The 13,853-nt window shown below is 43.9% G+C and overlaps 1 protein-coding gene across 1 annotated transcript; it reads left to right on the top strand.

Moving 5' to 3' along the window:
- Positions 1-305: 305 nt before the first annotated feature.
- Positions 306-3,525, top strand: LOC130131638 (histone deacetylase complex subunit SAP18). The gene is made up of 4 exons (XM_056301403.1): positions 306-449; positions 1,250-1,359; positions 1,981-2,103; positions 2,423-3,525. The coding sequence occupies exons 1-4, from the start codon at positions 378-380 to the stop codon at positions 2,577-2,579; spliced, it is 462 nt and encodes a 153-aa protein (XP_056157378.1). The 5' UTR covers positions 306-377; the 3' UTR covers positions 2,580-3,525.
- Positions 3,526-13,853: the final 10,328 nt, after the last annotated feature.

Raw genomic sequence — 13,853 nt, 5'->3', positions numbered from 1 at the left:
AGATAACGGGGCAGTTACTTTTTTGGCAGGAATCTGCTGAAATCTGACTTCCCCTCTGGTCTATGAGACGTAAACTTCGTCATCTGTGTAAGGTATGAGCTCTAGAAAATTAATAAAATGTGCACGTTAATTATCAAAAATTTGATTTCAAGGTATATTGGTGCCGTGTTTTACTTTTCGTTTTAATAGTTTTAAAGTGTATTCATCTGGCTGTAATCAAACTATTTGCGATAAAAGTTTCAAGTTGTTTATTTATTTTAAAAAAAAGTATTTCCGCACAACACCGGAACCGGAAACTTTGACAGCTCGCCGGAGGTAACGGGCAGCGCCGTAGCAACTAGCCTGATACAAAGCGTTTACGCGTTCCGAAAACAGCCATGGCCCTGGAATCGAGGATCACACAGGAAGAAATCAGGAAGGAACCGGAGAAACCTATTGACCGGGAAAAGGTAAGCAAACCGGGTATATTTTTAGATCTTGGCTCGACATCGATTTCCTCTTAAATCGTGCTAGCTCGCTAGGCTAACAGTGTGGAGTCTATGTCTATGTCGTGTGTGCAGGAAGGGCCCAAAATGTGATTGTCGGAAGTCGTAGCATCTAACTTTTTTATTTTTAGTTGGAACTCCATTTACAAGCTGCTACGGCTTTTGATGTAGCTACAGAAAGAAATGTTCGCCTGTATAAAGCTAATCTCACGTTTTGAATTGACGACATGACGGTCAATTGTCTCCCAGGCCAGTGGAGGGCAGATGTTTGCTCAGTTTGGAAATAAGACTTGACCACACTGTCAATGCGATACCAGTGTCAACATTTGGCTGGACACCTTGAAATTTGGATGCCAACTTTTTTAACTCGAGGCTCAACTTTTCATCATCCAATAACGTCAGTGTTATTTATGCGAGGAAGACATACGTAGTGACAAAGTTGTAGTTTTCAAGAGGCTTTTTGAATTTTGATTTGAGGTGAATAACACTTTCCTATATCCTGTATACCCTATGATGTATTTAAAATGATAATTTCGTGATGACATTAAAGTGAGGAAACTGAACATTTAGCACATGAAACACAGTTTAGTTTTTTTTATGAAATATTGCAATCTTCTGTTTGGGGCTTTTGAAGTTTATTGATATTGTTGGATGCCTCAAAATCAATTGACTGACCATCGTATATGTGTAGTTTTCTTATACCCTGTGTTGGTCAGGTCTGTCTGGTAATGACTACATTGTGTCTGTTTTTTCCCCCACTTCAGACATGTCCGCTCTTACTACGGGTATTCACCACCAACGGTGGTAGACACCACAGAGTGGATGAATTTGCCAGGGGCAACGTTCCTTCCAGTGAACTCCAGATATACACATGGTGAGATCACTAACCAGCAATCAAGCCGTTATCTACCCTGTGACCTATTCAGGCTGCTTAGGAAACAATTGATTGAGAATAATGTATTGCTTGATGTGATGTTACAACTGTAATTGTCCACCGAACACACACACACACACACACACACACACACACACACACACACACACACACACACACACACACACACACACACACACACACACACATCCAGCTAGTACAGTCGGGTGCAGAAGAAATGGAAAAAAAACATGTATACTCCCAGAGGATATTAAGTGACATATCCGTGTTTCCATTTGCCAAGGATATTCCTCAGTATTACCGAGAAGAGATGTGAACAGTCTGATGTAAGCAAGATGAACAAGACTGATTGTAGTATGACAATTTAAATCCCTCCCATGTCTAAACATTTGACATCTCAGTACACATTTTATGGTATCATTTTGAGCAGTGTGCAGACTCCTGTTTTTCTGCATGTTTAAGTGGCCTGATAGCCTATGTTTCTGATTGAATGAGTGTTGCTGTAAAGCCCCTTGAGGCAAATTTGTGATATTGGGCTATACAAATAAAATTGACTTGACATGACTTATATGTGTGTGCGGCTGTCTGTCCATGTGCCAGGATGGATGCAACACTGAAAGAGCTCACCGGTCTTGTGAAGGAGGTTTATCCAGAAGCCAGGAAAAAGGGGACCCACTTCAGCTTTGCCATTGTCTACCCTGAACCCAAGAGGCAAGGATACAGGTTGGTAACACAGTGGGCATAGAAGACCACCTTTGGTTAGAGTTAGGAAAATCCACTTAGCACCAGGGTAAGGGAAAAAATTGGGCCCAGCTAGATGTTTATTTTTCTTGTGGCTAATAAATTTGAGTATAGTACCAACCTCTTTGACAGCTAACCATATATTTAAGAACTTGTTTGCTTGTGATTAAGGGACCAGTGGGCCTTATTTTTCACAAGCTACTGTTGCTTAGAGGTGAAAAACTAAAGAAAATGATGTGCTCAGAAATCAACAGTTATGGCTTTTGATTAATCTTCTGTAATTATCAATATCCCCCTTTAGAGTGAAAGACATTGGCAGTACTGTGTCCGGCAGGAAGGGGGCAGATGACTCCATGACACTTCAGTCTCAACGCTTCCAGATAGGAGACTATTTAGATATTGCCATTACACCTCCAAATAGGGCCCCGCCTCTAAACACACGCATGAGACCCTTCTGAACGTGTACAGGGAGTCTCTCTCTCTCACTCACACACACACACACACACACACACACACACACACACACACACACACACACACACACACACAGACAGAGTCTTAGATGGGAGACTCTTTGGAGATGAGCTCACTGTGAACTGAGCACATGTGAGAAGGACTGTCAAACATAACACACCTCACTATACACTTGTGTGATTTTTTTTCTTTTAATTTTTCAAGATTTTTAACAACAAAAGGATGTTTAGCTCAGGATTGTCTTCATTTGACTGACTTTTCTCATATGTAAAATGTGACATGTAATAAAGCTGTTGTCTTTTTCAAAGAGTTTTCTTCTGTCCACTCAACTAAAATGAGACAATTGTGAGTTACATTTTAAAATGAAAAGATAACGCGTCAGTGTAGATAACGCAGTTCCACTACATGCCTAAATTAGATAAATAGCACAGAAATGATCTGTTATTGTCATCAACTTCAATATTTGAACTTGAACATGAACAACGGGGGGGTCAGCCCTGGTAAAAAATTTGGAGGTTGTAGGTATTGTTTGGTCTGCAGGTGGCAGTATAAGATAAGCTAGTGTATAAGATACTATGCTGGATGAAATTTTTTCCATTTCAAATCCCAGAAGCAAACAGTCTTACCGTACTTGCCATGTGTGAATTGATTTCCTCATTGTATCTAAAGAAAAAGTTACTTGATCATTACCACTTAACAATTTTATTATTTTTGGTGTACATCCAATGTTACATTTACATGTAATGATATCTACTACTACTACTACTACTACAACTCGGCTGCTCCTGTTAGGGGTCACCACAGTTGATCATCTGTTTCCATCTCTTCCTGTCCTCTGCATCTTCCTCTGTCACGCCAGCCACCTGCATGTCCTCCCTCACCACATTCATAAACCTCCTCTTTGGCCTTCCTCTTTTCTTCTTCCCTGGCACCTCCATATTCAGCATCCTTCTCCCAATATACCCAGCATCTCTCCACACATGTCCAAGCCATCTCAATCTTGCCTCTCTTGCTTTGTCTCCAAACCGTCCAACCTGAGCTGTCCCTCTAATACTGGTTCTTAATCCTGTCCTCCATCACTCCCAATGAAAATCTTAACAACTCTGCCACCTCCAGCTCCGCCCCCTGACTTCTCATCAGTGCCACCATCTCCAAACCATATAACATAGCTGGTCTTACAACCATCTTGTAAACCTTCCCTTTAACTCTTGCTGGTGCCCTTCTGTCACAAATCACTCGTGAACTCTTCTCCACCCACTCTACCCTGCCTGCCCTCTTCTTCACCTTTCTTCCACACTCCCTGTTTCTTGATATCAGTGATGATTTATGGTCAAACCGGTGATGAGAATGACTGTGACCATTGCCATCTAATCTGTAGTCTACACTGTCAAAGCCTGGGTGGAATTTCACCCATCTGACCACTTGATGCTGAAATTCAAATCGCCCACTGACCAAGTAAAAATTGTAATCCCCCATCTGAAAGGACTGGAAATGTACTGAGATTAGTTGGGTAGTTGTCTAATCACTAATCGCACAACCTGAGGTGCGGAGGTGTTAACATGAATAGTGGTGGTCCTGTCAATTTTGGTGCCCTATAGGTGCCGTTATTGAACAATGCTTGAGGGAAGTGTCATGGATGGGCACCCGAGCACAATCAAATTTTATTTCTATGTCATGCTGCATACATTAAAATGCATTGGGCTTTACATTTAGTGAAAGTGCACATATAAAAATTAGTTAATGGAAGAAAAAAATAATTTAAACCTTAAAGATGCAGTAATATGTATCAGATGGAATTGGAACACAGAACCCATAATTGATCAAAAGCAAATTAAGCGCTAATGAATAAAAATATAATGGGTTACCCTGTTGGTGAAAGCATCAAAATAAATGTCGCCTGTAAGTACTTTGTGAATTATTGGATGAACTGATATCACTCATGTGCCACCACAGACTACCTGGTTGGTTTAAAATAGGAGTAAATGGGTGTTGGGCTGCATACTTAGCTGGCTAAAAAACCAGCCAGCCAGCTTTCAACCCAGCTAATGGATTTGAAGGACTAAGGTGCAGGTTTCTTATCGTCCTGTGTCCTCCTCCGTGTAAACCCCCCCCCCCCCAGATATTTTCTGTTTCACATAATTTTTCAAACAGGAAAGCAACTAAGTACAAGGTCAGAATCCGAATGTCTTTATTGGGCAAATGCACTGATTATGTGCGAATTTGACTTGACGGTCACTGCAGCAGCACAAACCCGTGCATGGCTGCCGTGCAGGCACATAGGGAGGGAGAGAAATACTGATAATTGCAGAGTAAAGTGGCAAGGTAACCATATAGTGTGCTAACAATAAAAGCCATCAACTCCATAATGTACTACAGTTCAGGGTGTGTTTATTTTAATAATAGGCCTATGTCAGTGCTAATTATAGGAAACACTAGCTTACGTCACGCTTGACTAAAAGGTGGAGATGAAGGCGTGTTTACTGAACATTGCACAGGTAAAACCTGCATTTACATACTGGGATTGTTTTTCTGGCTCCCGACGACCCATCTCTGCATTTCCAGAGGGCTGGGAAAAAAGGGAAAAAAACGAGCTTCAGTAAAATCTCAGCTATTTTTTTTTTCATTATCCAAACTGCTTATCCTTACTCAGGGTCGCGGGGATGCTGGAGCCTATCCCAGCAGTCATTGGGTGGCAGGCAGGGAGACACCCTGGACAGGCCGCCAGGCCATCACAGGACCCACACACACACACACACACACACACATTCATACCTAGGGACAATGTAGTATGGCTGATTCACCTGACCTACATGTCTTTGGACTGTGGGAGGAAACCGGAGCGCCCACAGGAAACCCACACAGACACGGGGAGAACATGCAAACTCCACACAGAGGACGATCGGGAACGACCCCCAAGGTTGGACAACCATGGGGGTCGCATCCCAGGACTTTCTTGCTGTGAGGCGACCACGCTAACCACTGCGCCACCGTGCCGACCAAACCTCAGCTAGTTTAAAAATATTAGAGGAACACGGTTGCGACGCTGGTGGTATTTTGGAATAAAAACACCTTTATTTCTACATTTTGGTCAAAAGCTTTCCTGTCATAATCTTCTGCACTTGCTGCAGATGTATTCGAACCACCTCAGTATATTTCCAGGTCACTGCGTTCATGGTGCTGCCTGGACAAAATTGGCCTCTGATTTCTACGTTTCACTTAATCACACGAACCATTGTTGATAAGAGGCCAAATCTCCTTTATTCACTATTATGTCCGTGGTGCACCAGCAGGTCAAAGTTCGGGTGGGTGTCAGAGTTGTGTCGAGGGGCTGCACGCTTCCTTCGACAAACACTCGAACCTGTTTGCCCCTCAGCGAGTTGCAGGAGTTAATTAGGGTTAGTTCAGAGTTAGGGCGGCATGGTGGCCCAGTGGTTAGCGCTGTCGCCTCACAGCAAGAAAGTCCTGGGTTCGAACCCCAGGGTTGTCCAGCCTTGGGGGGTCATCCCAGGTCGTCCTCTGTGTGGAGTTTGTATGTTCTCCCCGTGTCTGCAGTGGGTTTTCTCTGGGTGCTCCGGTTTCCCCCACCATCAGAAAGACATGCATGTTAGGGTTAATACTCCTGTCTCTGCCCCTGACCGAGGCATTGGGAAAAGAACGAGTTGGTCCCCGGGCCGGGTGCTGCACGGCGGCTGCCCACTGCTCCTAGCTACACAGCTAGGATGGGTTAAATGCAGAGCAGAATTTCCTCACGGGGATTAATAAACTATATCCAAAAAAAAAAGAAAATAATCCTGTCCGGTGTGGACATCGCCCCTGGATCTGACCTGATATCAGCTGGGCTGAGGAAGTGTCCCATTTGTGGCTCACATGGGGTCCTCGCTTTGCCAGACGAGGGACATCACATGATCCGTGTCCGTATGACTAAAGACCTACTTCTCTATTGTCAAAGTAATAACAGGAAGCCACTGTAGGACACTCGGGCATGGACGGCTCGGCTTTCACTGTCGCAAGAGCTGTGTGTGTGTGTGTGTGTGTGTGTGTGTGTGTGTGTGTGTGTGTGTGTATGTGTGTGTGTGTGTGTGTGTGTGTGTGTGTGTGTGTGTGTGTGCACAAGTCAAAACTGAAAAACACACCTTTAATACTGATGAAAACAGAACTGTGTGTGTGTGTGGGGGGGTACTTAAAGTGTGACTGTCATTTTGTGTTATGCAATCACACAAGTGCCTTCTCCACCTCCGTGTGTGTGTGTGTGTGTCTGTCTGCTCTCCTCCCACCTCCTCCTCCTCCTTGCTGCTGCTGACCAGTGCAGATGGACGGCTTGCCCTCGTGTCTGTCATTCTCCGTCAGTGCTCCTGGTGTGCGCGTGTTGCTCCTCTGCCACTCGGGTCTACTTGTGGTCCACACAGCCCAAGAAGCGCCACTGGTACCTCTGAGTTAGAAGCAGCGTATATTCAGTGCTCAGCATGTTGGCATATACACCGGTTTTGCATGCGGGAGGGTTTTAACTCGGGTTTAGTCTGAAGTTATTTTGTGTGTTTGTGCGCTTCAGGTAGTGGTGGAGTCCATGTAAAGAGTAATAAACGTCCATCCGGGGGAGACTTTATCGAGCTGGTAACGACAGAGATGGGCAATACGCTGTCCGTACCGGAGGGAGTGGAGGTATTGGCGCCGGAGGAGGTGGTCACAGTCATTGGTAAGAGGCTCTTGTCTGTTTGTTTGTCTGCACTCGATGCCGCACCACGTTGAGAATGAGGACATTCTGTCTGTGTGTGTGTCATATTGTTTGACTGCTGTCAGAAATCTGATCTCCTGTCTGTGACTAGTATGTGCACTGATGCACCTGTCTGATGCCAAATTGGGACACCATTCTTTCTGTCTCTGTGTTTTCCACTACCGCCGGAGTAACGTATTATACGTCTGTCTGTTATTTTGTCGTCGATGGATTTGGGCGAGTTAGCGGCCGGTCATCCCTGTTGGCTCTCAGCGAGCGGCCCCTCGGTGTTATGCTATCCGGGCCCCTCTGTGGGGAGGTTGGACACTCTCAACGTCTCCGTACAGAGCTCTGAAAGTTTCCCGTATTTCGGTTTCCCTCCCACAGCCTAGAGAAACGTATATCAGGAGAAGGAGACACTCTGGAGTAGGACTTTGTGTGTCTGTGTCATGGCTCATCCACGGGTCGGTCAAGCTGTCCTGGGCGACTCCGGGCTATGTTCACCCATGGCGTGCTGATATAGACCTTGGATCATGTAAAAGGATCAGGCAACTGAAAAAGTGGATGATTCCTGAGGGTTTTGTTGGTGTGCGATAATGCATACGTGTTGATATTTTGATCCCCTTTGTTGTCGTTGGTGTGTTTTTGATGATCCTTATTGCCGGGGAGGTCATGGTTGAAGCAGACAGTCTGTCTGTTGTTGTCATTGATGTCAATATACTGTTATCTAAGAAGTATTAGCGATGACAGTGACTACTGACAAGCACTGCATCCAGTATGTGTGTGTGTGTATTTGTCTATGCACACATGCAGGTATTTATGCATGCATGCATGCACGCATGCATGCAGTTGTTCGTGCATGTGTTCGTGCGTGGATGCATGCATGCGTGGATGCATGGATGGAGATCCTATCAGACTACTAGCCGCAGATTATCAGAAGAGAGAAGAAGAAATGTTTGCCTCTTTTTCGTATAATCTGACTCTACGTAGGGATGATACATCTCAAGAGACTTATCTTGTCAATGACTCTGAACTGAGTCCCATTGCGACCCCCGCTCCCCGTGTCCGGACGTGTGCTGCTCTCTCCTGCGGCGGCTGATTGCTCCTCATTACGTGAGGGATTTAAAGCATGCTTGTGACCAGAGCTGAATAGAGGACTGGTGTGAATGTTGCATTTCTGGACGCGTTAACATCTCAATTGGATTTGAGTGATGTTAGGTAAACCTAAGTGCCACTGGGGGTTCAAATGAGGTCATCTCATTTGGGCGAGGACTAAATTTGGTTCTGGACAATCATTTGATTTACAGTAACGTGACTTACGTTAGATGTACCTCATCCATAATGGTTGCTGCAGGGTTTGAGTATTTCAGTAATGAGTATTTTGTGAAGGCACAACTAATTAACTTTTTGCAAGCAAGCTCGCTAAACATGTAGTTTTTAAGCAGCGCAGCCAGTGAGGAGCGGAGTGACTGGACGTTCTGGCTGTATAATCAATAATGGCTGTTGGTTTGTCTTTTTGATATTGCTACAAGGTTCATGTCCCTGCTGCAATGTCACCAAGACTTTACACCACATTACATTAGGTTACATTACATTAAAGTACATTACATTGCATTACATTACATGAACATTATATTACATTACATTATAAAACATTACATTACATATATTACATTACATTTAAAGGGTGCTGGTTTCAACCTGAATGTGAAGGGCCACTAGATATATGGTTAGAATTGCCGTATTTTGATTTTGTACTTTGAACATGAGTTTCCGTTACTATCGTGTTTGCAAATTGAATCCTAATTCTATCTATCATTTGAAATGTGAAGATTAACTGAATGGTTTTAAATTAAATTTGGGTATTGGTTGCATTCGGCTTTAATCTTCACCTTTACAGGTAAGATTTCAGATGTAGCATGCTTTTAAATTCTGCACAGTTCAAATTAATTTTTGCTTCGCCACGCACACCCGAAGACTTTAGAAAACACAAACGCACAATGGTTCAGTCAATCGAAAAGAGAAATGGCCGTGTGGCACACAGACCTCCACACATACAACATGAGCACTGAAATACCCCAGCAAACTCTCGATGGAGATGGAAAAAGCAACTAAGATGATACTGAGGCGAAAGTACGTGGCCGTTAAGCTGAGCGACATATCGATATTATACCGATATCGTGATATGAGAATCGATATCGTCTGGGATTTTTGATACAGTAATATTGTGATATGACATAAGTATTGTCTTTTCCTGGTTTTAAAGGCCGCATTACAGTGAAGAGATGCAATTTTCAGGACTTATTGGACACTTCTGGCTGTTTGGACATCATATCCACACTACTAACGAGTCTTTATCAAAATGTCATTGTGTAAATGTTTTCTGAGAGCACCAACAGCCAACTTTACAACACTGGCAAGATATCGATATCGAGGTATCTGGTGAAAAATATCTTGATATTTGCTTCTGTCCATATCGCCCATCCCTATGTGGACATTATGTGGCTCGGCCTGGATTGTATCAGCCTTTTGCCACTGAGGTACATTTATAACTAAAGGACAATTGTTTAGTACCCATGTTTATATATATATATATATATATATGCACTTGAATAGACTGTGTTGTTTTGGTTTTGTTCTCTCTGTTTTTAGTGGTATCGTTTTAGGGAATTTTTTGGATGTGTTATCTTTCCTGTTGTGCTGCTGTGGGCCGGGAGAAACGGCATTTCGTTTTTATGTGCACAGGTACATAATGAAAATGACAATACACTAAATCTTGACTCTTGAATCTATATATACATGCAAAATACGATAAGGGTTATTGCAACTGGCTTACCTTTCCAGGTATTCGCCCCTGCATCATCTGTGAGCCAGTGGCCTCGCTCTCTCCTTCTTCCCCTCCCTCAAGGCACCTTCCTCCAAACTGGGCTGAGCTGAGTGGCAGGTTTTCAAATAGGCACCCCCTTTCCTTGATGTGTCGTAGATTTAAGCCCATGACATCTCGGGGGGGGGGGGCTTGATGGTAGAACCAGCATCCTGGTACTACCACTGCTGTCCACCACTCAACTCGATGATGTTGTTAGCCCGTCATCAGGTTGGGTCTGCTGCCGCTCATTCTGCTTTATCTGGATCCACCGGGATGCTGCATCTGTCTGTTCGGCGATGTTGGCTACCAGCTGCTTCCTGGCCGGGCCTTCAATCCCAACCAGTCCAAGAGGTCTCCAGAGCGACCACGTGAAATTCTCCTCACGCTTTGTGTTCTTCTGAGCACAATCTATAATAACAATAATAATATTAATCATCATCATCCTTACATTTATATAGCGCCTTTCTAGACATCCAAAGCACTCCACACTGAAGGGGGTAACTCACTTCAACCACCACCAATGTGCAGCACCCACCTGGGTGATGCAAGGCAGCCATTTTGCACCAGAATGCTCACCACGCCTCAGCTTGATGTGGAGGGGGGGGGGTCATTGAGCCAATCACATGGGGGGTGATTAGGTGGCCAAATGGAGAGAGCCATGTTGGAAATTTTGTCAGGACACCGGGGAACCCCCTACTCTTTGTGATAAGTACCACGGGATCTTTAATGACCACAGTGAGTCACAACCTCAGTTTAACATCTCATCCGAAGGACGGCTATCTGTATTTATTGTTCACGTTTGTCTTAGTATTTGGTTAATTTACCCTTATTTAGTGGTATTATTAGTAGTATTATGTACAATCGGTAATGTTACTGGGAGTTTTTTTTGGCCTGACTCCACTTTACACTTGCGCCACATGTTTGATACCCTTTCATTCTGGTCACCTGTGTATTGTCATATACCGTTGAAATGCTGACGTAGTTTTAACTGTTTGGTCGGTAACGCGGATCAGCTGATGTAAAAATGAACACCCTCGGATTGAGTGTGCCTTACGGTAACAAGGAAAGTAAATGAACAAACTCCATTTGTTTTATTTGCTGTTCTACTCTGACATAGACTGGTTTGAAAAGTTTTTTGACAGTTTCGTAGACTAGTGAGGAAAGATCTGCCATTAAGACCCCATTAAGTTTTTACAGGCAGTACCTGTGACATACAGGGCTGTACCAAGGGTAGAAGATGCTACTACAGATACTACCAAACACAAGATACTACAAATATTACTGATTATACGTTACTTCAACAGGTTGAGGGCTGCAAAACCCACGCCAAGTTGCCCTCGTGCTCATTTATTAACTATTCCGCCTCACGTTTAGATGAATTCTGGTATTTCGGGATGGATTTTGGACATCTTGAGCTAGAGAAGGCATCATTCACTGCCCCTGAGATCTGTTGATAACTTCAAAAGGGGGCATTCATTTGGAAACCCGTGTTTAGACCCCATACACACAGGCTTGTTTCACAGCCGGCCCATTTAGAGATTTACGCGAGTTTAGACTGCTTTCCATACGGCCACTGACCGCCATCGCTGGCCAGACCACAGATGCCGAGCCAGTCTTCTCCTTGTTTGATGTGTTTTAATAAATCCAAATGGAGGGAATCTGGCCTAATGAGAAGTGCATGACCGGCCCGCCTTGTTGCCTTTTAAATTAAACCTAGGAATGTGTGTGTGTGTGTGTGTGTGTGTGTGTGTGTGTGTGTGTGTGTGTGTGTGTGTGTGTGTGTGTGTGTGTGTGTGTGTGTGTGTGTGTGTTTGTGTGTGTGTGTGTGTGTGAGATGATGATAATGATGATAACAATGGCGTCTGTGAATTAGTGGTAACGTGATATTTTGTGAGGGTGGGAGAGGTTTTAGCCACATTTACATCCTCTGCACAAACGTTGCTGCAAAGTAGAGAAAGTGAAACCCAGGGCCGGATCTAGGCATAGGCAAACTAGGCAGCTGCCTAGAGTCCAATTGCCACAGGGGGGCCCAGACAGACGGATAAAAACATCAACTTTTGGTCTAAATTAAAAATATTTAACATAAAATATTTTAAACTATAAATAGATAATAATAAACGAAAATATTTACCTAACTAATTAACCATAATAACGATGTGGCAGTTGAAAGTAATATTTTTTGTTTACAAAGTATCAAAATGTGCTTGTTTGAGGGTGGGGGGGGGAGCCCAAGAAAATTCTCCGTCTAGTGTGATCTATCTATTTAATCCGGCCCTGGCGAAACCGCTAAAAAAAATGAAGGGTGGAATGATGGCTCTGCGTTTTCGCGATTCCTTTTGCTTTTTATTCATCCAGGAAAGGGGTATTCACACACACACACAACAGTTGTCTACTATTTCACTGTTTTCGGGGATTATCCAGCATCGAGCTCCTCTTCCTTTTACGTCAATGTGAAACTCTGAAGCATGTGTTTCACTGGAGCTCATCATATTTGTTCCCGTTAAGGCCCCGTTCTCCTCTTACTCAGTCATCAGAGGATTTCCAGGTTGAAGTCAGTTGGATGTGTGACAGATAAACTGTTGGACGGTTAACTGGAAAAAAACATGCTGCTATACTCAGTTTTGCTTCCTTTTTTTTTTTGTTGATTTCGGGACTAATTTCAGAACTGAAAATGGTTGTGTTTAAGATACTTGTTGAACGACTCGAAACCTACACCGATCAGCCAAAACCTTAAAATCACCTGCACAATATTGTGTAGGTCCCCGTCGCCAGTTCTGATGCTCATGTGCTCATTGTAGGGGCTTTCAGCAGTGGACAGGGGTCATCATGGGCACTCTGACTGGTCTGCGGCTACGCAGCCCCATACACAGCAAGCTGTGGTGCACTGTGTTGTGTCTGTGGGATTGGATCAGATGGGCTAGCCTTGGGTGCCCATGACCCTGTCACTGGTTCACCGGTTGTCCTTCCTTGGACCACTTTTGATAGGTACTGGCCATTGTATACCAGAGAACACCCCACAAGACCTGCCGTTTTGGAGATGCTCTGACCCAGTCATCTAGCCATCACAATTTGGCCCTTGTCAAAGCCAGTCAGATCCTTACGCTTGCCCATTTTTCCTGCTTCCAACACATCAACTTCAAGAGCTGACTGTTCACTTGCTGCCTCATATACCCCCCCCCCCCGACAGGTGCCACTGTAATGAGATAATAAATGTTATTCATTTACCTGTCATGTTCTGTTGGTTCTCTTTTAATCGTGCAAAGCCCGTTGGCACTCCACAAACAAGTCATCGCCAAACTGCTATTTCACTTTCAGTAATAACGTCACATTTTATGGTCAGATGTGTAAAGTGTTAATATTGCCGTCCCCATTTCTGAAAATAATTTCTATCCTCCATCCCCAGTTTCATCATTTTTTTTGTTTTTTTGCACAATTCCTTCCTTGCCGTTAAGACGCGGCGTGTTTTGACGGGAGTGAGAGGCAGAAACCACCCCACTTCTTTTCTGTGCAAGGCCAAAGTAGCGTACGAGCGTAACCGCTCACATGTGCTAACTTGTTAAGCTGATCATTATTTTTAGTAATTAGTGATCCATACGGTGTTTCCGATCATTTATGAGTTTCTGTATTGATCGACTCCTTATCTGTGTTTGGCAAACAGGCTGAACGCTGTTTCACGACCTG

This window comes from Lampris incognitus, chromosome 21 (assembly GCF_029633865.1).
Source record: "Lampris incognitus isolate fLamInc1 chromosome 21, fLamInc1.hap2, whole genome shotgun sequence".
Lineage (NCBI taxonomy): Eukaryota > Metazoa > Chordata > Actinopteri > Lampriformes > Lampridae > Lampris > Lampris incognitus.
This window is presented reverse-complemented; position numbering and strand designations above follow the sequence as displayed.

Excerpts from the sequence above, each read along its gene's own strand:
- LOC130131638 (XM_056301403.1), top strand. The coding sequence starts at position 378 with ATGGCCCTGGAATCGAGGATCACACAGGAAGAAATCAGGAAGGAACCG. Across the intron at positions 1,360-1,980 it reads GAACTCCAGATATACACATG|GATGGATGCAACACTGAAAG; the intron begins GTGAGATCACTA and ends TCCATGTGCCAG. Across the intron at positions 2,104-2,422 it reads CCCAAGAGGCAAGGATACAG|AGTGAAAGACATTGGCAGTA; the intron begins GTTGGTAACACA and ends ATCCCCCTTTAG.